Source organism: Rana temporaria, chromosome 9, assembly GCF_905171775.1.
Source record: "Rana temporaria chromosome 9, aRanTem1.1, whole genome shotgun sequence".
Taxonomy (NCBI): Eukaryota; Metazoa; Chordata; class Amphibia; order Anura; family Ranidae; genus Rana; species Rana temporaria.
The window spans coordinates 122,046,948-122,071,107 of NC_053497.1; the positions used below are offsets into that span (position 1 = coordinate 122,046,948).

A 24,160-nucleotide genomic window follows, 5' to 3' on the forward strand; every position below is an offset into this window, starting at 1 on the left:
CTGTAAACTTTATGGGCTCTTTCACTCTGGCAGCCAGAGGGCAGTAAAAACAGGCAGCTGAGCTGCGGTTTTACCACCCCCTGACCACCCACAGGAATGGCATTTTTAACTTGGGCTGCAGAATTTGACTGTCTGTCAAACTTGGCCATTAAAATCAATGGTGCCTGACCACAACCGCAAGCCAAAGGCCCACACTGTAAAATTAATTTAAAAAGAATAAAGTAAAAAAAAAAAATATCAGAAGCTGGCAGTAGTATCTCCTGAATGCCTGACAGCGGCTGGTGTACCGCTCTCTGAAAAGTATTCCATCGCAGATTGCTCTTCAGAAGGTGGTAACCATTACTACCTACCTGAAAGAGCCCTACCACATATGTAAACAAGCCCTAAGGCCCCTTTCACACTGAGGAGTTTTTCAGGTGTTTAGCACTAAAAATAGCGCCTAAATACCACCTGAAAAACTCCTGCCCAGCATTCTCAATGTGAAAGCCCGAGGGCTTTCACACTGAGGCGATGCGCTGGCGGGAGAGAAAAAAATCTCCTGCAAGCAGCATCTTTGGAGCGGTGAGAGGAGCAGTGTGCAGAGGCGCATTGCGGGCGGTATTAATCCTTTTTCGGCCACTAGCGGGGGTTAATACCGCACTGCCAGCGGCTGAATTCTGCGGCAATTCCGACAGTATAGTGCCGCTATTTTTAGCGGCGCTGTACTGCCACCGCACCTCCCGCCCCAGTGTGAAAGGGGCCTAAAAGCTTTAAAAAAGCTTGTAAAATTCTCTGCAAATATTTTGTAAAGCTTGCTTGACAAATTGTCCTTATACAAGTGGAATCTGTGTAAACAAGGTTTTAGGCCATCCTTTACTAAATGGTGGACTCGGGCCAGATCCTGACAGCCCAGTCCGGACCGTCAGTCAGCCATTCTGCTGCACTATATCCTTAGTAAGCTGCTGTCATTGGTTACTAGGACTGCCAGCTTCATAGCAACCAATGACCTCACATGTATGAACACCTGATGTAAGGGGGACTCAGATGTACACACTTGATATAAGGGAGTACTGTGATGGGGGCATCTGATCTAAGGGGGTACTCCAGTGGGAACAACTGATTTATGGGGCACTCTGATGAGGGACCTGAAAAAAGGTGGCACTCTGATGGGGACATCTGATCTAAGGGGTTACTCTGGGGACACCTTATGAAGGGTGTACTCTGATGAAGATACCTGATGTATGGAGGTACTCTGATGGGGACAACTGATTTAAGGAAATACTCTGGTGGGGACACCTTGTATATGGGGGCACTCTGATAGGGATACCTGATGCAAGGGGGCACTCTGATAGGAGCAACTGATCTAAGGGAATACTCTGATGGGAATATCTGATGTATGGGAGCACTCTGATGGGCATACCTGATGTAAGGGGGCATTCTGATGGGGATACCTAATGTAAGGGGGTACTCTGATGGGCATACCTAATGTAACTGGGTACTTTGATGCGGGCAACTGATCTAAGAGATACTCTGATGGGGACACCTTATGTAAGATGGTTCTATTTTCTTTTACTTGAAATGTTAATGTGATTGACCTACTTTTATGTTTTATTAAAGAGAGATTCAGACCCCGGCTTGAAGAAAGTTTTAGCGATCGGACCCCATGTTTTAGGCCTTAGATTAGAGAGGCAATAGCATTTCCTAAACCTGATTTTTGTTGCTATTGCCTGTTTTGAATACAGTTTAACCCCTTGTCGCGGACGTAACACAAATATGCGGCCCCACTGGACTGGGCTTTTTTCCATGGGCTGCGTATTTGCGTATCTCCCAGGGCCCAGAACATCCGATTCCGGATTCCAACAGAGATACATTTTACCTTTCTCTGTTCTCTTGCAGAGAGAGAGAAAAAAAACAAAAAATAATCATTAAAAAAATAAAATACCTAGATCAAGGTTTGATCTAGGTCAGTGCCAGGGTTAGAGTTTGGGTCAGGGCCAAAGGTCCTCGAAGGTCCAGTGTCCAGAACGCCCTGGCTTCTCGGCTCTTCTCGGCCTGGTCTTCTCGGCTCTTCATTGGATAGATTGATAGCAGTGCAGATATTGGCTTGCGCTGCTGTCAATCAAATCCAAAAGACGCGGTGTCGGGGGGCGAGGCTGAGTCCGGCATTCGTATCTATGGATGCAAATGCTGAACTCGGGAGCGCGCCTGCAAGGTAACCCCCTTGGGAAAGCACTTCCCAAAGGGGGTTATCTAATACGAGGAGGAGCCGAGACAGCCACCGAAGGACCCCAGAAGATGAGGATCGGGGCCACTCTGTGCAAAACACAGCAAAGGTAAGTATGACATGTTTGTTATTTTTTTTTTTTAAATTACGAACCTTTAGTATGACTTTAAGATTCTTTTACCCTTAGGAGCAAAGGGGTTAATAAAGTTTAAACTGGGAAGCTGCAATGGCAGACTATATGGTTAAAGAAGAATTGCAAAAAAGTAATAAATGCACCTATTCTCCAAAAAAGCAAAAATGTGCATTTATTTATTAAATTTTTACCTAAAAAGTATTGCAATTGCGATCAGGGTGCAATACTCTGGCTCTTGCAGACTCTTCCTCCAACCCCTGGTTCATACAGAGATAAAGAACATCAGTTAAATAGCTGGGAAAGTATTAATACACTGCAATAATGTACTCCAATAAGAACCCTGATCCCTCTGGTGCAGTGGCCTATGGGACTTGTTGTTTTTTCATTCACACATCCTTGTGAATAAATGATTCCACTCAATGGGGCAGAGCCAAACACAATTTGTTGACTTCAAATCTGACAGGAGCCATTGGAGAGAAGGACCCTGTAACTTTTTTTTTTTTTTTTTACATACAAACGAACCAACAAACAAATATACAAATACGTATACGTATACATATATAGCATTAAGGGAGCAAACAGTTCTCATTTGACCCTGTAACTCTTGAAGTGTGGGTGCCAGTTTGGGGTGGGGGACTTTGCACTCATGTTTTATGCTACACCCTAAATATGGGTCTACCATGAAACATGGTCTGAAAGGTGGAGTTAGCCTATAGTTAAAATAATAAATTAAAACTGCAAAACATGGCAAAAGCACCGATAAAACTCTGTTGTCATCTTAAGGAAAATGTATTCTGCAAGTTTCACTTAAATTAAAGAATAAGTCTAGATTTGGGTTTAGGTTAATTATTATCAACATTTTCCATTAGAAAGCAGAAAGTCTTTATAAATTTTTAGGATCTATCTGCAAAATATATTTTTCCTTTTGCTTAAACCTTGTAATTTTTTTCTCCTATGAACAGAAAGAACTATTGCTGTCATTAGTGTTGTGACGGTAGTAGAAGAGATCCCCGTCAAGCATTCCCTTCTTCCCATAAAAGAAAATCACCAAATAATCCACACATGAGCCAAAGCTTAATGCTGGAACAAGACTCTCTTTAATGGCAGCATTCTGCTAGTTATATACAGTTTACAAGCTAATCATCAATCAAAGAACAATGAAATCTCCACCCCCTTTTCACACACTGGGGCTCCCATACAGATTATAGGTAGACACTCTGGTGCCCACCCTGACAAGACACATTTCTTTAGATAATGACATCAGTGAAGTTAATTACTAATTGTAACAGAATACGTTATCTAGACAGCTTGGCTCCTCATATAGAAGAGATAATTACTACAACAAAGCAATCAGAATAATTAACATGAGCCAATTATCTAATCATTTAGCCTGACGATACAATACACATCTCTTAAGGGTAAACACAGGTCTTCTTCACACACAATATATCAATTACCCTTTAGAATAGAGAGCTGGCTGGTGATGGGACATTAGCATTTCAACAGTCTGTTATGCAAAGGAATGAGTCACTCGGGTCCACATGAAATCACCTTCTACACATAACACACAGACATTAAAATATCAGGGAGAGAATTAAACTGAAGCATATAGACAATTGCATAAAAGTCCTTCACAAGTGTGTATTGCCATTTAGCTGTGTCCTCCCTGCCATTATCATGATCTGTGTATTGTTTCTTACAGTGGATGGACAATGGGGAGCGTGGCAGAAGGACTCGGAGTGCTCAGTCACCTGTGGCGTAGGACGGGTGAGGCAGAAGAGATCTTGCGATAATCCAGCACCTAAACATGGAGGAAGATACTGCATTGGATCTCCTACCAGAAATACTATCTGCAATACAAAAGAACCATGTCCAAGTAAGTAAAGAGATGTCTGTGGGGCATACGTGTAGGAGCTGCTAGAAAGATGCTCAGGGTTCCTTTTCCCAACAGTAGCCACGCAGCCAGGCACACGGTCACAGTCAGTTTTCAGTTCAGGGGTTTTCTTTCTGGTGGTTTTATTTTTAGGTAACTTGAATGGAGTTAGGGAATGGAGTGGGATAACTGCTGGGCTCTGAGGAAGAGGTCTCTGTCACCTCGAAACGCGTCAGCCAGCAGCAACGCACCTCGCCACCCCCCTTACAGTCCGGAGTGTGGTTTGAGGGGTATTTCAATTATCGTTTGACAAGCCTTTTATCATTCCTTGTTTGTGAGTAGTTTTCTTTATTTTATTATTCCATTAAAATTTGCCAAACGGTAGTACACGAGGCTGGTGCGCCTTTCTTTCTCCCTTTTTGTCTTCTATCAGGATTCCCCCATCCATGAAGGGCAGCAAGGCCTCTGTCACTACGGTTTTTTGGACATTTAAGGAGAACTGTATGTAGACATCTGACTGATTATCAAAGGATCCCACTTGTGCGCAGGAGTTTGTGTTTTTTGTCAATGGAGTGGGATACTCCACAACTATGTACACGTGGCACTTCCCCCATAGGAGTTGCAATTGTTAGGGTTTCTCACTGCTACACAGCCAGTCACAAAGCTTTCCTTCTTGCATTTATACACAGAAAAACAGTCCTTGAGCTTGTTCTTGTTGTTTTATTTAGGTTATAATAACTTGGATGGGGTTAGGGATTATGGGATACCCAACTTGACAATGACAAACAAAACCAGGGGCAACGTCCCCCTATTTATAGCTTCCACTTCTTCCTCCTACACAAATCTCAATCCTTTGTACAACTCTATTGGGTTCACTCCTTTGGTAACCAACAGTCTTTTGTTAGCTCAGCAACAACCCCTTACAGGCTAGGAACTCTCAGTCCCTTGGAAAAGTAGCACATGTGGAGTAAACTGCTTCCTACAACACCTTCTGCTTTCCTGTAGCTCTACTTATCAGCTCTACTCCCTGCATAAATGCTAGCCCACCTGGCTGCCATTTCACCAGTCCACCTGGCTGCTTCTTTTTCCCAGTCTATCCAACTGACACACTGAAGATCTCCCAGGGCAAGGTTGGATGAAGACACACCGCTGTCTTCAAGAGAGACCTGCTACATGTGGCAGTCTCTCATCTTGTCTGTCCCTGCACCATGCTGATCTACCTACTCTGTCTCTCTTTGCTTCTCCACTGCCTCCCTGGAAAGTTTCCTTCCAACTGCCTCCTGTGGCAGGATCCTTCCAGGCCAGCCACCTGTCTTCCAGCCCGAAGTAAAATCCCTTCTGGCAGGGTCCCCTCAAGGGCCACCAAGGCACCAACAGACTCCCTCAGCACCCATGGCATAGCTCATGTGTATTTAAGGGTTCCTTAGTTCCCTGTCAGACCCAATCCTAGGGATTGGCTAAGGGACCCTAGGTAGAGCATTTTCCAATATTCTAGAACCAGGGGGAGGCACTAGATAGCTGCCCAGATGAGTCATTCATCCCTGAACTGTAATGAATCCTGACCCAGATTCCATGGCAAAGGTTTAGCCCTGATATAGACTTTAATTTGCCCTGTACTACCACTAGTAGCACACTAGAGGGTGCTACACTCACCTCCCTCTAAAAATCATCCATATCAGGATTGGTTGAAAAAAACATCACAAAAATTACTCCTGTGCCCAGTGGCAAGGGCCTCCCATAAGAAAAATAGTGGATGGGGAAAATAGAACTAACATAGAAAGGGGCTATGCACAAATAAATACATGGTATCAAAAATAGAATATATAATTTTTTTTCAAAAAGCCATACACATAGTATATGTACATCTTGACTACAGGCCCCTGTAGCCAGCAAAGGTTATTAGTACCAACATATTTACATGTACACTGGAGCACCTCCCCTCAAGGGAAGCTCTCTCAGCAAGAACATAGAAAAGTCCCAAAGTCCAGTTCTTGAGCAGGAGGACAGCCGTCAATGATGATTCTTGCCGAAACAGAGGAAAACAGGGGAAAAACATAATCCTCACGCTAACCACCTAACTAACTGTACATTCTGTTCTGCAGGGGGTTATCAGCCTGCTGCTAGAAAACTTTTCACAAGAGTCTCTGAAAGGGGGAGCCCTGCCATTGCATCAGTCTCTTTAAGCAGTACTTTAGGCCTTACCACCACATCTTCTCCATGGATCACACATCTGGAAAGGGTAGGTAGTATGGTCCAGCCTAGTCCATTCAACCAGGAGGGAGAGTTTCCCCAAATGCATCAGCTGCTTTTCTTCAGGCTGGAATCATGTCTGGATTAGGCAGTCTGATGACTTCTCCACTGGGACCCCTTTTGGCAATGGAATAGCTTCTGCTGGGCCACCTGGTTTTAACGACAATTACTTGGTCCCTGTAGATGGCCCTTTCTAGGCTCCACTCCCTCCAGATATCCTGGAACTGGGCCCAAGAATCTTGATTGTGAGGTCCCCTCTGAGGTTTAGGAACATACAAGTAGTCCCACACCAGCTCCTCTTCCCAGTTGGCGCGGGAGACCTACACAATGTCCATGGCATCTTTTGGGAAATAAGGAAAGTCCAGTCCCCACTTCAGAGCAGTCCTTCCCTGCACCTTCCTGAGCTTTCCTTTTCTGGGAAAAACACAGGCCTGTGGGGACTGGGTGATCCACATCTTGTATGCTGTGCCCTGTGCCTGTAACCTGCCCCTGGTGGCAGTTGGCTCTGCCTAAACTGGGAATGGGGCAGAAGCACAATGGGGTTGGTTTAGTGAAGTTGGTAGCTGTTCATCTGTGCAGGATGATGAGTGCTGCTGCAGATTCACCTCCGCTGCCTATTCTGCTTCTTCAGGGGCATAGGCGTGCGCACACTGTGTGCCAGGTATGCCTGGGCACACCCTAATCACCCTGTGCTGGGCAGATTCTCCCTGCTGTTTGGCTGCAGTGAAAGGGACTGGGGAATATCTGTTCTCAGGCCCTGTTTCTGTCTCAAAAGTAAGACCCCCAATATTTCACCAAAGCCCCCCAATGGGGTTCCTAGAAAAATGCAATAATAAAAAATTATTGTAAAAAAATAAAATAAAATTGTAAAAAAAATATAAACAATAAACTACAGACACCAATCTCTGCCCTTCTGTCACCGTCCACTGCTCTACCGACACTGTTAATTGCCCTACTGCTATATATATATATATACATATATATATACACACACACGGGTATGTTTGAGCTTTGGGGTGCACACCCTAATACAATAGGCTGCGCACACCAATGTTCAGGGGTAACAGTCCTCTCACCCTGTTCTCCCCCGGGTATCCCTGTTGGCAGATATTTATCTTCCTGAGCGTCCACCCAAGTCCACTCTTCCTCTGACTCACTATATGGGGACCACTCAGCCTCCACTTCTAGGGGCCCAAACTCAGCCTCCAATCTGGGAGACCCTAAATCAATTTTTCCACCACTGCCACTCCCCTCTGGCTCATCTGAAGACCCATTGTCCTTTGACAGCTGGCTCCTTCCAGGTGGGGCTGACAGAGTGGGCTTCAGCAGCTGGCTTCTCCACTGGGATGACTTGAGCTGGGCTGGCATCTCTCACCTCTTGCCGTGGCTCTTTCTTCCTCGAACTCTGAACCGCTGCTACTCTCCCGCCTCTTCCACAGGAGTAGTGGCAGATGCCTGACTGCAGGTCTGCACACCACTCACCCCTTGACTTCCTCTGGCTGACCGGGATTCCTCTCCCCACTCCACACACAGTCCTGATGACAGGTCCACAGCTTAAAGTGGAGGTTCAGCCAAAAAAATCTATTTTTAACACTAGATTGGGCCTAATTACAGGAAGCAGAATCGGGTGTTTTGTTTAAAATCAATGCAGTACTTACTGTTTTACAGATAGATGTTCTCCGCCGCTTCCGGGTATGGTCTTCGGGACTGGGCGTTCCTATTTGATTGACAGCCTTCCGGCGGTCACATACAGCGCGTCACGAGTTGCCGAACGTTGCTTCCCGTAATTAGGCCCAATCTAATGTTAAAAATGTTTTTTCGGGTGAACTCCCGCTTTAAGTAACTGGTGGCAGATCGCTGGGTATCAGCCTTGTTAAAGCGGGGGTTCACCCTAAAAACGATTTTCTAACATTACATCCAGCTCACTCTCTACATTGACAGTATGCCGTTAGTCTTTTTATTTTTTCTGTACATACCTCGTACAGCTATTTTCTTCCCCGGCTTCCGGGTAGGGCCTCATTGACGTGATGACAAGAACGACCTCCACCCGGCGCATAAGGAGCGTCACGGGTTGCCGAAAGAAGCCGAACGGCGAGTCGGCTCTAAACGGCGCCTGCGCACCGACGTTCGGCTTCTTTCGCCAACCCGTGACGCTCCTTATGCGACGGGTGGAGGTCGTTTTTGTCATCACGTCAATCACCTGCTGGATAGGAACGCCCACTCCCGCGGGAGGCCCTACCTGGAGGCCGGGGAAGAAAATAGCTGTACGAGGTATGTACAGCAAAAAAAAAAAATGGCATTCTGTCGTCAAGTAATGTTGAAAAATAGTTTTAAGGGTGAACCCCCGCTTTAAGGTCTCTTCATAGTGCCCACACTTCAGCCAGGCTTCAACTGCTGCCATGGTTTTTCTGCATCCAGGACACAATAGGCACAATTTCTCAATGGAAGCATAAAAAAAAAAAATATTGTGTAGGTAAATATGTACAATATGTGAATGCAAGCTGATGGTAACAACACAACAGGACTGTTTGCGGAAAATTTAATAAAAAGAAAACATTGCTAAATGTAGATAATGAAAAAACAAGTGTCCATAAAGTGAAGACAAATCATATTTTTATAAATGGTGAATTTCTTGGTGAATATTCAACTGAAGTGAATGAAACAAATGCACGTTCTGGTCAACCAAGTGCACCTCCATCAGAAAACATATGAATTGCCTCCTTACCAGAAGGCTAGACTCCAAGTTATAAGAGTCTAGGGATGGGCCAACTGACCCCCTGTTCGGTTTGCACCAGAAATTTCAAACATTGCAAAAGTTCAGAACTGAATTACGAACCCCATTGACGTTTATGGGACCCGAACATGAAAAATCAAATGTGCCTATTTTGAAGGCAAGTAATTGGGTATACAATGGTTATGGGGGTCTGGGTATTGCCCTGGGGGACATGTATCAATGAAAAAAAAGGTTTGTAAAAAACATAATTTTAAAATGAGCAGTGATTTATTGATGCTTAAAGTGAAAGCATAAAAATGAAAAATTCCTTTCAATATCGTGCCTGGGGGGTCCCCTTAGTCTACCTGTAAAGTGGCACATCTGTACTGTATATACAGTGCCTTGCGGAAGTATTCGGCCCCCTTGAACTTTGCGACCTTTTGCCACATTTCAGGCTTCAAACATAAAGATATAAAACTAATTTTTTTTGAAGAATCAACAACAAGTGCGACACAATCATGAAGTGGAACGAAATTTATTGGATATTTCAAACTTTTTTAACAAATAAAAAATTGGGCGTGCAAAATTATTCATCCCCCTTAAGTTAATACTTTGTAGCGCCACCTTTTGCTGCGATTACAGCTGTAAGTCGCTTGGGGTATGTCTCTATCAGTTTTGCACATCGAGAGACTGACATTTTTGCCCAACAAGACAATGATCCAAAACATAAAGCAAAATCTACAATGGAATGGTACACAAATAAACATATCCTGGTGTTAGAATGGCCAAGTCAAAGTCCAGACCTGAATCCAATCGAGAATCTGTGGAAAGAACTGAAAACTGCTGTTCACAAACGCTCTCCATCCAACCTCACGGAGCTCGAGCTGTTTTGCAAGGAGGAATGGGCAAAAATGTCAGTCTCTCGATGTGCAAAACTGATAGAGACATACCCCAAGCGACTTACAGCTGTAATCGCATCAAAAGGTGGCGCTACAAAGTATTAACTTAAGGGTGCTGAATAATTTTGCATGCCCAATTTTTCAGTTTTTTATTTGTTAAAAAAGTTTGAAATATCCAATAAATTTCGTTCCACTTCATGATTGTGTCCCACTTGTTGTTGATTCTTCAAAAAAAATTATAGTTTTATATCTTTATGTTTGAAGCCTGAAATGTGGTAAAAGGTCGCAAAGTTCAAGGGGGCCGAATACTTTCGCAAGGCACTGTAGAAGCTTCTGCAGCAATAATTGCATTTATAAAGACAAAAAAATGAAATTTTCCCTGCAAGCTTTCTTTATTTTGTACGCAACAGCTTGCAGAGCCAGTTTGTATGATGAGGCCACAATATAGTGCACTGGGAACGAGATTAAAGATTTTTTGGATAAATGCCTGTATCTCTTCCACAGACTTTGGATAGAAATAACAGTTGCAGAAAATTGGTCTTTGGGTGTCGTTGGCGCCTTCACACCATAACCCTATAGAGGTACTCTTGATGACAGCAAGAATTGACCTTGCTTTCAAAAATTGCAATGATATGCACTTGTCAAACAGGTGCGGAAAAATTGGTCTTCGGGTATCAGAGATGCCTTCAAACTGTAACACTATTGAGGTACTCTTGATAAAAGCAAGAATTGGCCTTGCTGTCAAAAATGACCAAAAATGACCTTGCAGGAACACCGCAACTCCCCCCGGTTGCCACGGGCGACAGCAAATTACTTTAAGCACATTCCACTGGGGTCAGCAAGATACTTTAACATGCAATCACTTTCCCCAGCGCCGATCAGACCGCTGGACAATTTGTAATCCATGGACACAATTGCCCACTGTGGTTGCCATGGGCGACAGCACATAGCACAGTTCTCAATGAATAAAGCAGACCTTGGTATAGTAAAAGTAGCTGTCCTGACAGCCAGTCGGAATAAAGAAGCATCCTTTCCACTGCAGTGCTTAGTTTCCAGTCACCATGTTAAAAAAAAGTTATTTTCTGCAGCAATGTACGTTTCCTTATAAGCTGTTCCAACAACAATAAACACAATCTCTAATTCCTTCCTTGCAGTTGATGGGAAATGGTCCAATTGGGAGGAATGGTCAGAATGCAAACGTCTTTCAGCAGATAAGGTTAAATGTAAACAAAGAGTAGCGCTGCAGAACAGGAAACGCGTATGTGTTGGTGCAAGGTTTGAAGGAAAGTGGTGTGAAGGTGAAGCCAGAGAAAGCCGAAGTTGCTACAATGCAGATGGTTGTCTTTGTAAGTTAACTGATTTTCTTTTCTTTGAGCCTACAGGCTGTATGTTTTGTATATTGCTCTGCTAAACAACTTTGCTACAGGTGGACGTCAGCTCCAGGCTAAGCAACATACGGTTACATCGCAGATTATTTCCTGGTTTTGGGGTGTGCTAATGCACCCCCTGCTGATTTGTGCTGTAGGAGATCAGAACTATATTAGTGTCCCCAATAAGGCAGTTTGGTTTTTACCAAATATATTGTATATTTTCGACTAAGGTTTTGTTTTTTTCAGAAAATGTTCAGTATTTTTTCATTTATAAAATAAAAGATAAAAACACCCAGTGGTTATCAAGTACCGCCAAAAGAAAACTCCATTTGTGTGAAAAAAATTCTATACATGTAATTTGCATATAATGTTTCATGACGGCACAATTGTCAGTTAAAGTAGCGCAGTGCTGAATAACAAAAAATGCCCTGGTCATGAAGGGGTTAAGACCTTCTGGAGCTCAAGTGGTTAAAGGGTCAGTCCAGCCAAAGGTGATGTTTTGGATATAAGTGGAGTATGGTGGGCTAAGTCAGTCCCTAGCTTTTTATTTGTCTTGGATGCTCCACCACTGAGATCCCCCTGCCATTTAAAGGCTCCTATGTTAACCACTTCCTTACTGGGCACTTAAACCCCTTCCTGACCAGAGGACTTTTTGCGATTCGGCACTGCGTCGCTTTAACTGACAATTGCGCGGTCGTGCGACGTGGCTCCCAAACAAAATTAACGTCCTTTTTCCCCCCACAAATAGAGCTTTATTTTGGTGGTATTTGATCACCTCTGCGGTTTTTATTTTTTGCGCTATAAACAAAAATATAGCGACAATTTTGAAAAAAAAAAAAAATGTTTTACTTGTTGCTATAATAAATAGCTCAATTTTTTTTTTACGTTTTTTTTTTTATCCTCAGTCTAGGCCGATACGTATTCTACATATTTTTAGTAAAAAAAAAAAAAAATCGCAATAAGCGACTGGTTTGCGCAAAAGTTATAGCGCCTACAAAATAAGGGACAGAATTATTATTATTATTTTTTTTTTTTTACTAGAAATGGCGGCGATCTGCGATTTTTATTGGGACTGCGACGTTATGGCGGACACATCGGACACTTTTTGACACATTTTTGGCGCCATTCACATTTATACTGCAATCAGTGCTATAAATATGCACTAATTACTGTATAAATGTGACTGGCATGGAAGGGGTTAACACTAGGGGGTGAGGAAGGGGTTAAATGTGTACCCTAATATTAGTGTTCTAACTGTGGGGGAAGGGGGGTGACTGGGGGGGGTGACCGATCTGTGTCTCTATGTACAAGAGACACAGATCGGTCTCCTCTCTCCCCTGACAGCACCGCTGTCTGCGAGAGCCGGGAATGAGAGATGATCTCATATGTAAACATATGAGATCATCTCTCATTGGCCGCACAGATCGCCTAGGAAACGGCCGCTCCGATTGGACGTTCACGGGGATCTGTGACTGGCTGTGTCCAAGGGACACGGCCAGCACAGCAGTTCCCCGCTGCGCGCTCGGGAGCGCGCGTGGGGAACGTGCAAAGGGGCGGCCGTAAAAAGACGGCCTGTTAGAGAATGGGAGCCGCGCTGCGGTCGTACAAAGTCGTACGGCCGTCAGCAAGTGGTTAAGATGGCCACCCCAAACTGGGTATCCAATCAGATACCTGCTTCCCCAGAGCGGACTAATGGAGTCCATAAGGGGAAAATTCCCGTATCAAACTCCTCTTCCCCTGTAGCATCAACACAGTGCTATCTGCTGGTGACAAGAATACCTTAACCTGCCTATACACCAGTTTTCACAAAAGTCTGCACAGAGCTGGAAATTTAATTAGAAACATCCTCTGCAGTAGGATTTCCTGTTGCCCACATGGGATACTTTAAAACTCACTTTTGATTTGAGAACAGTTGCAGCGATGATGCTTAGCGTTATCAGTTTACAAAATTATATTGGCTTATTGCTTAAAATTGCTTGTTCAAGAAATGTGTATGGTATATTTTTTTCGGACTTCAAAATGTTTATGCTTTGCAATGTTTTTAGACAACAACCCAGGTAGTTGGGCAGAATGGAGCCAGTGGGGACTTTGTTCCTCCCCGTGTGGACAATCTGAGAGAAAAAAATCCAGAGAGTGTTTGCCAAACCATCCAGATTACCCGTAAGTCATTCGTAAGTTATTCCTTCAGCATCCAACTGTGTCACAGTCCTGTGTAGGGATGAGCTTCGAGTTCGGGTCGAACGCATGTTCGACTGGAACATTGCCTGTTCGGCGAACAACGAACAATTTGGGGTGTTCGCGGCAAATTCAAAAAGCCGCGGAACACCCTGTTGAAGTCTATGGGAGAAATCTAAAGTGCTAATTTGAAAGGCTAATATGCAAGTTATTGTCCTAAAAAGTGTTTGGGGACCTGGGTCCTGCCCCAGGGGACATGTATCAATGCAAAAAAAAGTTTTAAAAATGGCTGTTTTTTCAGGAGCAGTGAATTTAACCACTTGCTTACTGGGCACATATACCCCCCTCCTGCCCAGGTGAAATTTCAGCTTCCGGCACTACGTCGCTTTAACTGACAATTACGCAGTCGTGCGACGTGGCTACCAAACAAAATTTACGTCCTTTTTTCCTCACAAATAGAGCTTTATTTTGGTGGTATTTGATCACCTCTGTGGTTTTATTTTTTTTAATTTAGTGTGGATTTCCCCTTAAAATCCACACCAGACCTGAAGCGTCTGGAATGGATATTTGGGGGGAACCCCACGTAATTTTTTTTGTAATTGACGGCGGGGTTCCCCTTAACCTGAAGGGCCTGGTAATTGAATTTGGGGGACCCCCACGCTTTTATTTTTTATGAATGAATTCTCTCTGAATTGCCGGGAGCCGACAATTCATTATAGCCGCGAGTGATTTTTATATGACTTTTTTTCCTTCAGAAATGACATCTTGTGCAGAGACAGTTCTAAGTACGGGAAACGTGCACTATTTCACAGGCATACTTTACACCCACCATAGGTATGAAATTTATGGGAATATTTCACTTTTATTGTTTTACTTTAAGCATTATTTGATTCACTGCTCCCGAAAAAAACAGCCGTTTAAAAAAAAAAAAATTGCAATGATACATTTCCCCTGGGGCAGGTCCCGGGTCCCCAAACACTTTTTAGGACAATAACTTGCATATTAGCCTTTAAAATTAGCACTTTAGATTTCAAACGTTCGAGTCCCATAGACTTTAACGGGGTTCTAAAGTTCACACGAACATTTGGTGTGTTTGCAGGTTCTGGTGCGAACTGAACAGGGGGGTGTTCGGCTCATCCCTAGTCCTGTGCTATCTATGTGATTATTCTGCTGCTGCTCCTGAAAAAGTATCATTGCTGATTTAAAGGTACACTCAGGGGCGTACCTAGAGCATTTGGCACACGGGGCGGATCCAATATCTGGCACCCCCCTCCCCCACGTTAAAATGTAAAAACACCCCACTGTGCCCCCTGCATACCTCTGCATCCTTCAATATCTTTTTGTTACTACTGTGTACCCCTCTCCACAACTGCACCTCTGGACCCTTTTACATTACACAGCACCCTGCACCTCTGGACCCCTTTACATTAGACAGCACCCTGCATCACTGGACCTCTTTACATTACACAGCACCCTGCATCACTGGCCCCCTTTACATCTCATAGCCCCCTGCACCTCTGGAGCCTTTTACATTACACAGCACCCTGCATCACTGCACCCCTTTTACATTACACAACCACCTGCACCTCTGGACCCCTGCATGTTACACAGACCCCCTTCAGTGCAGACACCCCCTCAGGGCAGACACCCCCCCTTTGTGCAACCACCCCTCAGTGCAAACCCCCTTGGTGCAACCCCCCCAGTGCAAACAACCCCAGTGCAACCCCCCCTTAGTACAACCCCCCCAGTGCAAACCCCACTTAGTGAAAACCCCCTCAGTGCAAACACCCCCTTAGTACAACCCCCCCTCAGTGCAAACACCCCCCCCTTCAGTGAAATCCCCCCAGGTGCAAACACCCCCCCTTCCCATTCAGTAACTCAGATCATCGCAAGCAGCGCCACGGCACATGGACAGAAGGTCCCCTCGGCCCCTCCCCCTCTGTACACACAAACAGAGAGGAGGGGGCTGTGCCTGTGTGCCGACTGCCGAGCACCGCTAACAGCCCGTGGCTGTGAGAGGAGGGGATGGATGGTGCTGCGGTGTCACCCCGCAACCCCCCCTCCTCTTGTACCGCGGCGCTCCGATTCCGCGGCGCTCATCGCTGCAGTCGCGGGGGGGGGCGCCCCCCCACATGTCAGGTAAAAAAAAAAATGTTTTTTTTTAAATGGTGTCACCCCTCTAGTGGGTGTCACCCGGTGCGGGCCGCACCCCCCGCACCCCCCTCGCAACGCCTCTGGGTACACTCCAATTAAGAATGAAACCTTGAGAAGAGCATAGCCGGTGAGTCGTTGTAGGACATTGGTCCTCCACACTCCCTTTTTCTTGGTGATCCTGGAACCTGCCTGCTAGTGATTATGGAACACCCTGCTTGCTGCCTCTCATATACAGGAAGGCTGAATTAAAAAATGTCAGTGCTAAGAAGTTTCTCGCAGTCGCCAATCAGATTCAGTCCTGTCTTGGACGTTTGATTGTGATTGGTGATGCATTAAGTAGATAGAGAGGAATTTAAACATCTCAATGAGCCGATCGACCCTCAATGGAGTTGTGCATGCTTTTTCTGCAGGTGAACATATAGATCTAAGATTAAAGTGGTTGTAAACCTCAGACATGAAATATGAACAAAGCATATTCCTCTATAGTGTGTACTTGTCTCAATTAAAAACACTATGGCCTCGTACACACGACCGGTTTTCTGCTGGCAGAGCTTTCTTGCCGAGAAAACCGTTCGTGTGTACGAGGCTTTTAGGTTTCTCGTCAGGAAATCTGGCCAGAATCTCGACAAGAAAAATAGAGAACATGCTCTCTATTTTCTCGTTGAGATTTTTGTCGGCCTGTTTCCCGACGAGAAACCCGAGAGTGTGTATACTTACCTGTCGCCGTGGAAACCTGTGCATACTCGAAATGACTTTGACGCATGCGCGGTAGCTTCCACGGCATAGGTAGGGTGAAGCAAGATGGCAGCGACGGCATCGAATGTGATAAGCGCATGCTCGTTGTACGCGATGACGTCACCGCGTTCTTGCTTTTCAAGAGAACCGCGGTTCTTTTGAAAAGGTCAGTGTGTACACTCGGGCGGCAAGAGATTCTTGCCAAGAATCTCGTTTTTTCCTGACGAGATTCTTGCCTGTGTGTACGAGGCCTTAGGGGTTGATTTACTAAAGGCAAATAGACTGTTCACTTTGCAAAGTGCAGTTGATCCAGAGCTTAGAAAACGAGGGAGAGCTCTGATGACATCCATTATCCAATCATTTGTAAGCAAAAATTCTGTTTTTTTTTTTTTTCATTTTCCTTGCATGTGATTGGGTACTTATTGCAAAGTGAAGCTTTACCTCATTTACTAAGACTGCACTTTGAAAAGCACACAGCCTATTTGCCTTTTTGTAAATCTACCATTAAGTGTAATTACTGTCTACTGCTTTGTTTCTCTGCTATCAGCATAAATCACTTCTGACAATTTCTTATGACACTGAGAGAAAGTTGACGGGGAGTGATTTCTAGAAGATTGACAGCATCAGCTCTGTTCCTCCTATGCTGTGTGAAGAGGGGTGCATCTCTTCCCTCCAATGAGCTCTGAGAGCTCTCCTCACTAAGCTCTGCAGAGTGTAACTTCAACTCTCTGCCCCCTTTTTTCTCAACTCTCAAACAAGCTTATAAATTTAGCACTTTGAATGGTTGTACAGAAGAAAAAACTGATGATAGATAAGTACAACTTATGTATGAGGATTTATTTACCACCTGAGTATAGTCCCTTCACTGGGTATATGTAGGGGTTTACAACCATTATAGGAGAAATTTGAATGCAGACATATTTTTATAGTACAGGGAATTTTCTTTTCTCTCCCAGCGACAGCAAGAGTAGAGTGACCGTAACATTGCGGCGAACACATCGGACACATTTGACATGTTTTTGGGACCATTCACATTTATACAGCGATTAATGCTATAAATATGCACTGATTATTGTGTAAATGTGACTGGCAGGGAAGGGGTTAACCACTAGGGGGCGCTGAAGGGGTTAATATGTTCCCTAAGGTGTGTTCTAACTGTAGGGGGGATGGGACTCACAAGGGGAGGAGACCGATGTGTGTTCCTCTGTACTGGGAACACACATTGGTCTCCTCACCGCTGACAGGAGGTGGATCTGTGTGTTTACACACACAGATCCACACTCCTGCCGTGATTACCGGCAATCGCGGGTGCCCGGCGGCAATCGCGTCCGCCGGGCACCCGTGCCGGGTCACGAGCGTCATATGACGTCCACCCGGATCGAGAGAGGGTTACTGCCGGCGTCATTTTACAATGAGCCGGTAGGGAAGTGGTTAAAGATGAGAGATGATGAGCTGTTTTCTGAGGCAGCCCATCAGCTTTCACTAGAGCACCATTTCTTTAAGGAGTATTAAAGTAACATTCCATACATTAAGTAATTATTCAGAGGCGGCTTCATGGACGTTGTTCAACCTCTCCTGAACGATTTAACTTGACAACTGGAAACCGGTATCTAAAAACGTCCGTTTCGTGCTGTATTAGTATCGTTGAAACATTTTTAATTACTTTGTGCATATCTTCAGTCCATTTCTGTAGCTACTGCTGCTTTGTTAGTATTTCCTGCTTTTCATTATAGCCACCAAGAGTTATACATTAGCTTCCTGCTGACTGTAAAAGTGAAAGAACGTATCTCGCTCACCTTTTTAGACATGCATGTTCCAGGGAGGGAGCTGGCTACTGAATGGTATAGAGTAGACTTTAGCTATGAATTCTGCCCATCAGTTGCTTGATTACATTCACAGATCTGCTTCTGTAACAGTTATCAAACCACTGATCAGCAAAGCACAGCTAAATTCTTCATCAACCTGTGGCCAGCAGCAAGGAACATTGTTGTCTATAGGGTTTCCAGGGATGTGCTCCTTCACTAAGGCTCATTACTCAACATAACTTAAACTCTCTGCTCTCAGTGCATCTCAATGGGTGGCTACAAAGGGATATATTACCATAGGAATGAATTGTAGACACAGGTATAAAGGAAATTAATGCTTCTGAGAATATATATAATATAATTTCAAGGTATTTATGGGGACTACATGTACACAGAATTAGGATGCAGTGAGAGTTAAAACTTAAAACAGATAAGAGATAAGTCATTTTTGTGTTTTGACTTTAGTTAGGCTTTAAACCAGCCTTTCTCAACTAGGTTTCCTCCAGAGGTTGCTAGGGGTTCCTTGGGCAATGAGCAAGGTCTGACTCTCAGATAACTTCCCACTGACCCCATTGATCTTTTTAGCCATCTGTTGGGTTCACACTGATACTACAAAACAGTCATACGACTGTCATCCTACTTTGCTCTGTGACATCAGTCCTACATCAATTCTCCATTGGTCCTACATCCATCTGACTTGAATGAACAGGATACTACTTTGATCTGACTTTGTGTTAGTCTGACTTGTCCTTTGGTCAATCAAAACAATCCCAGAGTGACATAAATTCCTTTTACTGCTGCTGTAATCACCATGTCCGATGTCACAAGTCGGATGGTTAGAACAAGGATCCTACTCTGATCCGACTTCAATGATATTCAATGGGCTGAAGTAGAACCAAAGTCAGACCAAAGTAGTGCAGGAACCTATTTTTCAAAGTCGGACCGACTTGTGACGGACCAGTTAGACAGCTCTCATAGGGAACCATTTATTTTCACACGTCATGTGACATGAGCTCCCAATGATGGAGCGCTTTTTGTACCAGTGTGAACCCAGGCTAAGGCCGGGTTCACACTGGTACGACACGACAGTCGTACTACTTGCGTCTGACTTCAATGAGCAGAGATCCGATTTTGATCCCTGACAATCCCAGGCACTGTGTCTGGTATGAGTCTTTAGGAAGAACTTCACACCAAATAAAAAAAAAAACGGCATGGGTTCCGCCTCTAAGAGCATACCAGGCCCTTCGGTCTGGTATGGATTTTAAGTGGGGGGGTTCCGCAAGGTCCATACTAGACCCTTATCCAAGCACGCAGCTTGGCCTGTCAGGAAAAAGGGTGAGGAAGAGAGAGTGCTACCCCCTACTGAACCGTACCAGGCCTCGTGCCCACAACATGGGGGGGGGGAACACCAAAGCACCTTGTCCCCATGTTGATGAGGACAAGGGCCTCTTCCTGACAACCCTGGCCGTTGGTTGTCGGGGACTGTGGGTGGGGGGCTTAGAGCGGGGGAAAAGTTGTGTAAACATCGGAAGAAGAGCAGATGGAAGAAGACAACGGAAAAGGCCGGGCAAGAGCCAGCAAAAGAGTGGGCAAAAGAGCGTAGGGGGTTCCCCTTAAAATACATACCAGACCGAAGGGCCTGGTATGCTGTTAGAGGGGGAACTCATGCCGTTTTCCTTTTCAGATTTGTGTCGGACCAGTTAAGACGGCTCTCATAGGGAAACATTGATTTTCACAAGTCATGCGACATGAGCTCCCAATGTCGGAGCGTTTGTAGTATCAGTGTGAACCCGGCCTGAGGGAGGAACTCTTTCCAATGACCACCGGTGTAATGATCATTCTTCTCACTGACCATTACACCAACGTGCATTGAGCTGTAGATATAGTAATAATCAGCAGGGGTTTTCCTGGGTTCCTCCATGTTTAGGCTGCATTAAATTGTGGCTTATGGACTTAGCCTCCTTTACGTTATTGCAAGGTATATAAATGAGAACTCCAGAAAGGAATATTTTTGAAGAAATTAACAGTTCACAAATCCTTTAAAGCGGGGTTCCAACCACAATTAGCATTTTTTAAATGTATGTCCTTTCATCATGCGTTTTTATAATATAAATCCGGTCACTTACTATTTTACAATCTGCCACCGCTCCGCATAGTTATTCAAAAAAGATAGTTTATAAAACTATGTCCACACCGTTGTCATTTTGCTTGTGGGCATTGTGAAGCCCACAAGCACTTACTTCCTGGAAGTCTTGGATGGGGAGTGATAATTGGGTAGCGCACTTCATCCTGGGAAATGATGACACACATTTCCCAGGAGCATTAGAGGGAGATGATGTCAGGATCCTAGGTGATTCCAAAGGCAGATTTCGTGGGACTGCATAGCAACAGGCATTTCCAGATGAGTAAAAACATTTTTTTTTTTTTTTTTAGGTCTAATGAGCACAATAATGAAAAAAAAAATTTGGGATGGAAACTCCACTTTAACTAGGAACCATAAAACATTTGTATCTCTTTTTCTAAATTATATACCTAAATTAAATACTATTTTTTTTATTTAGTAAAGGCTGTGATGTCATCTTATGCTACCACTTTAAAACAAATAGTGGAGTTTTTCTTTAATCTGGCTGTCCGCTCTTTCTTCCTCACATTAGGCTGATTGTGGAAGGAGCCACAAAATTTGTAGATGTTTTTTTCTGGGGAACACCGGAGTTTAAATGTGATGCAATCAACGGACAAACAAATGAAGTGGAGGAGACCGAAGAGTGTAGCAACACCCCGCCGTGTAACTAAGGTGAGAAACGACCAGTTCACCGTTGATATTAAACAGGACTTAGTCCTGCTGCCTCAGTAGTGGTTATTCCTGTTGCAGAGTACGATTGCTGGGTGAAGCGGAGTCATTTAGATCAGACGTTGTGAAGTAACAGAAACTGGCTTCTTTATTGGAACATAACCACAATAGCAAAGATGTTACCTCACATAGTAAGAAGAACACAGCATTAGCGACATCTAGTGTCCTGTTTGTGAATTGCAGTCAATAGGCTAAGCTGAAAGTTGTTGTATCTCCAACACCCCTTCTCAACAGCTAAGGCTTAGTCTGTTAAACCCATCTTCTTTGTAAGCCTTGAGTGTCTTTCAGTGGTCAGGGGCTTTGTAAAGCATATCTGCTGTCATATCCTCAGTTGGGCAATAAAGTAACCCAAGAAGACCTTTCTCTTGAAGATCCCTAAGGAAGTGGAAACTTCACATCAATGTGCTTGGTTCTTGAATTAACCCCTTCCATGTGCGCAAGTACAAGGCATCCTTGATTGTCCTCATAGATTTCTGTTGGTCCCAATTGTGGTTGACCCAAGTTTGTTAATAGCTGTCTCAGCCATATAACTTCTTGGCTTGCCTGCGCTGCAGCAACATATTCTGCTTCAGTAGACGATTACTGGTGTCTCCTGCCCAGTCAGCATCCACGTATCCTGTTAAGGTGCTTTCATCACTTGCTGGTAACCTTAACTTGTAGTGCGAAGTCCCTTTAAGATAGCGAATGATTTGTTTTAAAGCATTCCAGTCCATTTGACTTAGCATCGAAACCTTTCTGCATAGGATTCCAACAGTTGCTTCAATGTCCGGCCTTGTAGCAGTGGTAAGGTACAGACATTTCCCTAATGCTTTCCTGTATTGAGTATTAGCAAGTAATGGGTTATCTTGGCAATTCATCTTCTTTAGGTAGTTGGTTTCCATGGGAGACTTTAAGGCCGCTTACACACGGTCGATCGATCCGATGAGAATGGTCCGACGGACCGTTTTCATCGGTTCACCGCTGAAGCAGACTGATGGTCTGATGTGCCTACACACCATCAGTTAAAAAACCGATCGAGTCCAACGTGGTGATGTAAAACACAACGAGGTGCAGAGAAAAATGAAGTTCAATGCTTCCAAGCATGCGTCGACTTGATTCTGAGCATGCGTGGGTTTTGAACCGATGCTTTTGTGTACTAACCATCGGTTTGGACCTATCAGTCAGCCGTCCATCGGTTTGATTTTAACGCAAGTTCTAAAACTTTGGTCTGAAGGACAAAAGTCCGATGGGCCGTACACACGGTCGGTTTGGACTGATGAAACTGAACCTCAGTCCGTTTTCATCGGTTTGGATTGGTCGTGTGTCCGCGGCCTAAGGGTTTGGCATCTTCCATTCCAAATGTTTCAATTATTTCTTGTATTTTGTGTCTTTGGTTCAGAAGGAAGCTGTCGCCTTCCTCTGTCTCGATCTGGATGCCGAGGTAATTCTTTATGTTGCCAAGGTCTTTGGTGTCAAAGTGCTGATTTAGTTTTTTCAGTATTTCTGCTTCATCCCTTTCTTGCTCAAAGCAAATCAGGATATCATCCACATAAATAAGCTTATAGACCCATCTGTTTGCCAATTTCTTTGTGTATAAGCAGGAGTCTGCTTTACTCCTTAGAAAGTTTTGATGTGTAAGCACTTCATTTATTTTTATATTCCACGCTCTGGCTGCTTGCTTTAGACCATACATACTCCTGCGAAGTTTGCACACTAGGTCTGGCCTTTGTTCATCTTTGAACCCTGGCGGCTGTTCCATGTAAATTTATTCTGTTAACTCACCATGTAGAAACATGGTTTTCACATCAAAATGTTTCACTTGCATTTTCCTTGTGACGGCTACTGTCAGTAAAGTCCGTATTGCAGTGTGCTTGACTACTGGTGCAAACATCTCATCGTAGTCCTCTCCGTATTTTTGAGAATAGCCCTTGGCTACTAGTCTTGCTTTGTATCGTTCAATTGTGCCATCTGCATTGTATTTCACTTTAAAAGTCCATTTACAGCCTATGGCTTTCCTTCCGGGTGGTAGTTCTATAAGTGTCCATGTTTTAGTGTCATGCATGGATTTTATCTCTTCCTCAGCAGCCTTTATCCATTTACTTGCTTCTTGTTCTGAAAGCTGAGGTATGCCTTCCCAGGTTGCGGGTTCATTGATACTGGCGGTACTTGCTTTGTATGAGAGACGTACAGGTGGTTTACCCTTGTTTTCTCTTGTTGAACGTCTCGGGTTTGTGTCTGAGCCTTCTTGTGTCTGCTCTTCAGTACTGGTAGAGTCTGCACTCACTTCAACTGTTTGTTTAGAAGTTACAGAGATGGGCTAGTCAATGTCAGTTTTCTCTTCTATTCTTGCTTCTACTGTTGTCATTAAATTGTCTCTTAAATCTTCAACAAAAGTTATGCTGTTGCTAACGGTAACCTTGTCTGTTTTGGGATTTAGGATTCTGTAACCCTTGACATGTCACTGTATTCAACAAAGATATCTTCAAATGCTCTGTTTTGGAGTTTGGTGCGTTTTTCTTTAGGTATGTAGGTGAATGCTTTGCATCCAAAAACTCTTATGTTTTACACTTGGCTTCTCATTGTGCCATAGTTCATATGGAGTTTTCTCCACTGTTCTGGAAAGAAGTCTGTTCTGCAAATATGTAGCTGTCATGGCTGCCTCACCCCAGTATTTTTGTGGTAGTCCAGGGTCTGTCAGCATACATCTGATCATTTCAGAGTTCTGTTCTTTCTTTCAGCTACTCCATTTTGTTCTGGTGTATATGGGACTGTCTTTTGATGTTCTATTCCATTCTGTTTTAAGTACTCTTGTATCTTACATCCTGTGAATTCACCTCCATTATCGTTTTGAAGTATGAAAGGCTTCCTCTGAAACTTGTTACTGGTCTTTATTATATAGTCTTGTAATTTGTCAAAAATGTCACTCTTGTGTCGCATTAGGTAGGTGACTGTGTATCTTGAATAGTCGTCTATGAAAGTCACTATGTACCTGTTGCCTCCAGGTGTAGGTGGGTTAAAGG

The 24,160-nt window shown here is 44.1% G+C and overlaps 1 protein-coding gene across 1 annotated transcript in view; it reads left to right on the plus strand.

The window, feature by feature from the left end:
• LOC120913982 (complement factor properdin) overlaps positions 1 to 24,160 on the plus strand; it is a 57,044-nt gene that overhangs the window by 27,706 nt on the left and 5,178 nt on the right. The window contains exons 6-9 of the mRNA XM_040324367.1: positions 4,039 to 4,212; positions 11,226 to 11,417; positions 13,487 to 13,601; positions 20,965 to 21,104. Of these exons, the coding sequence (XP_040180301.1) occupies positions 4,039 to 4,212; positions 11,226 to 11,417; positions 13,487 to 13,601; positions 20,965 to 21,103 (620 nt within the window). The 3' untranslated portion in view covers position 21,104. The remainder of the gene's footprint in view (positions 1 to 4,038; positions 4,213 to 11,225; positions 11,418 to 13,486; positions 13,602 to 20,964; positions 21,105 to 24,160) is intronic.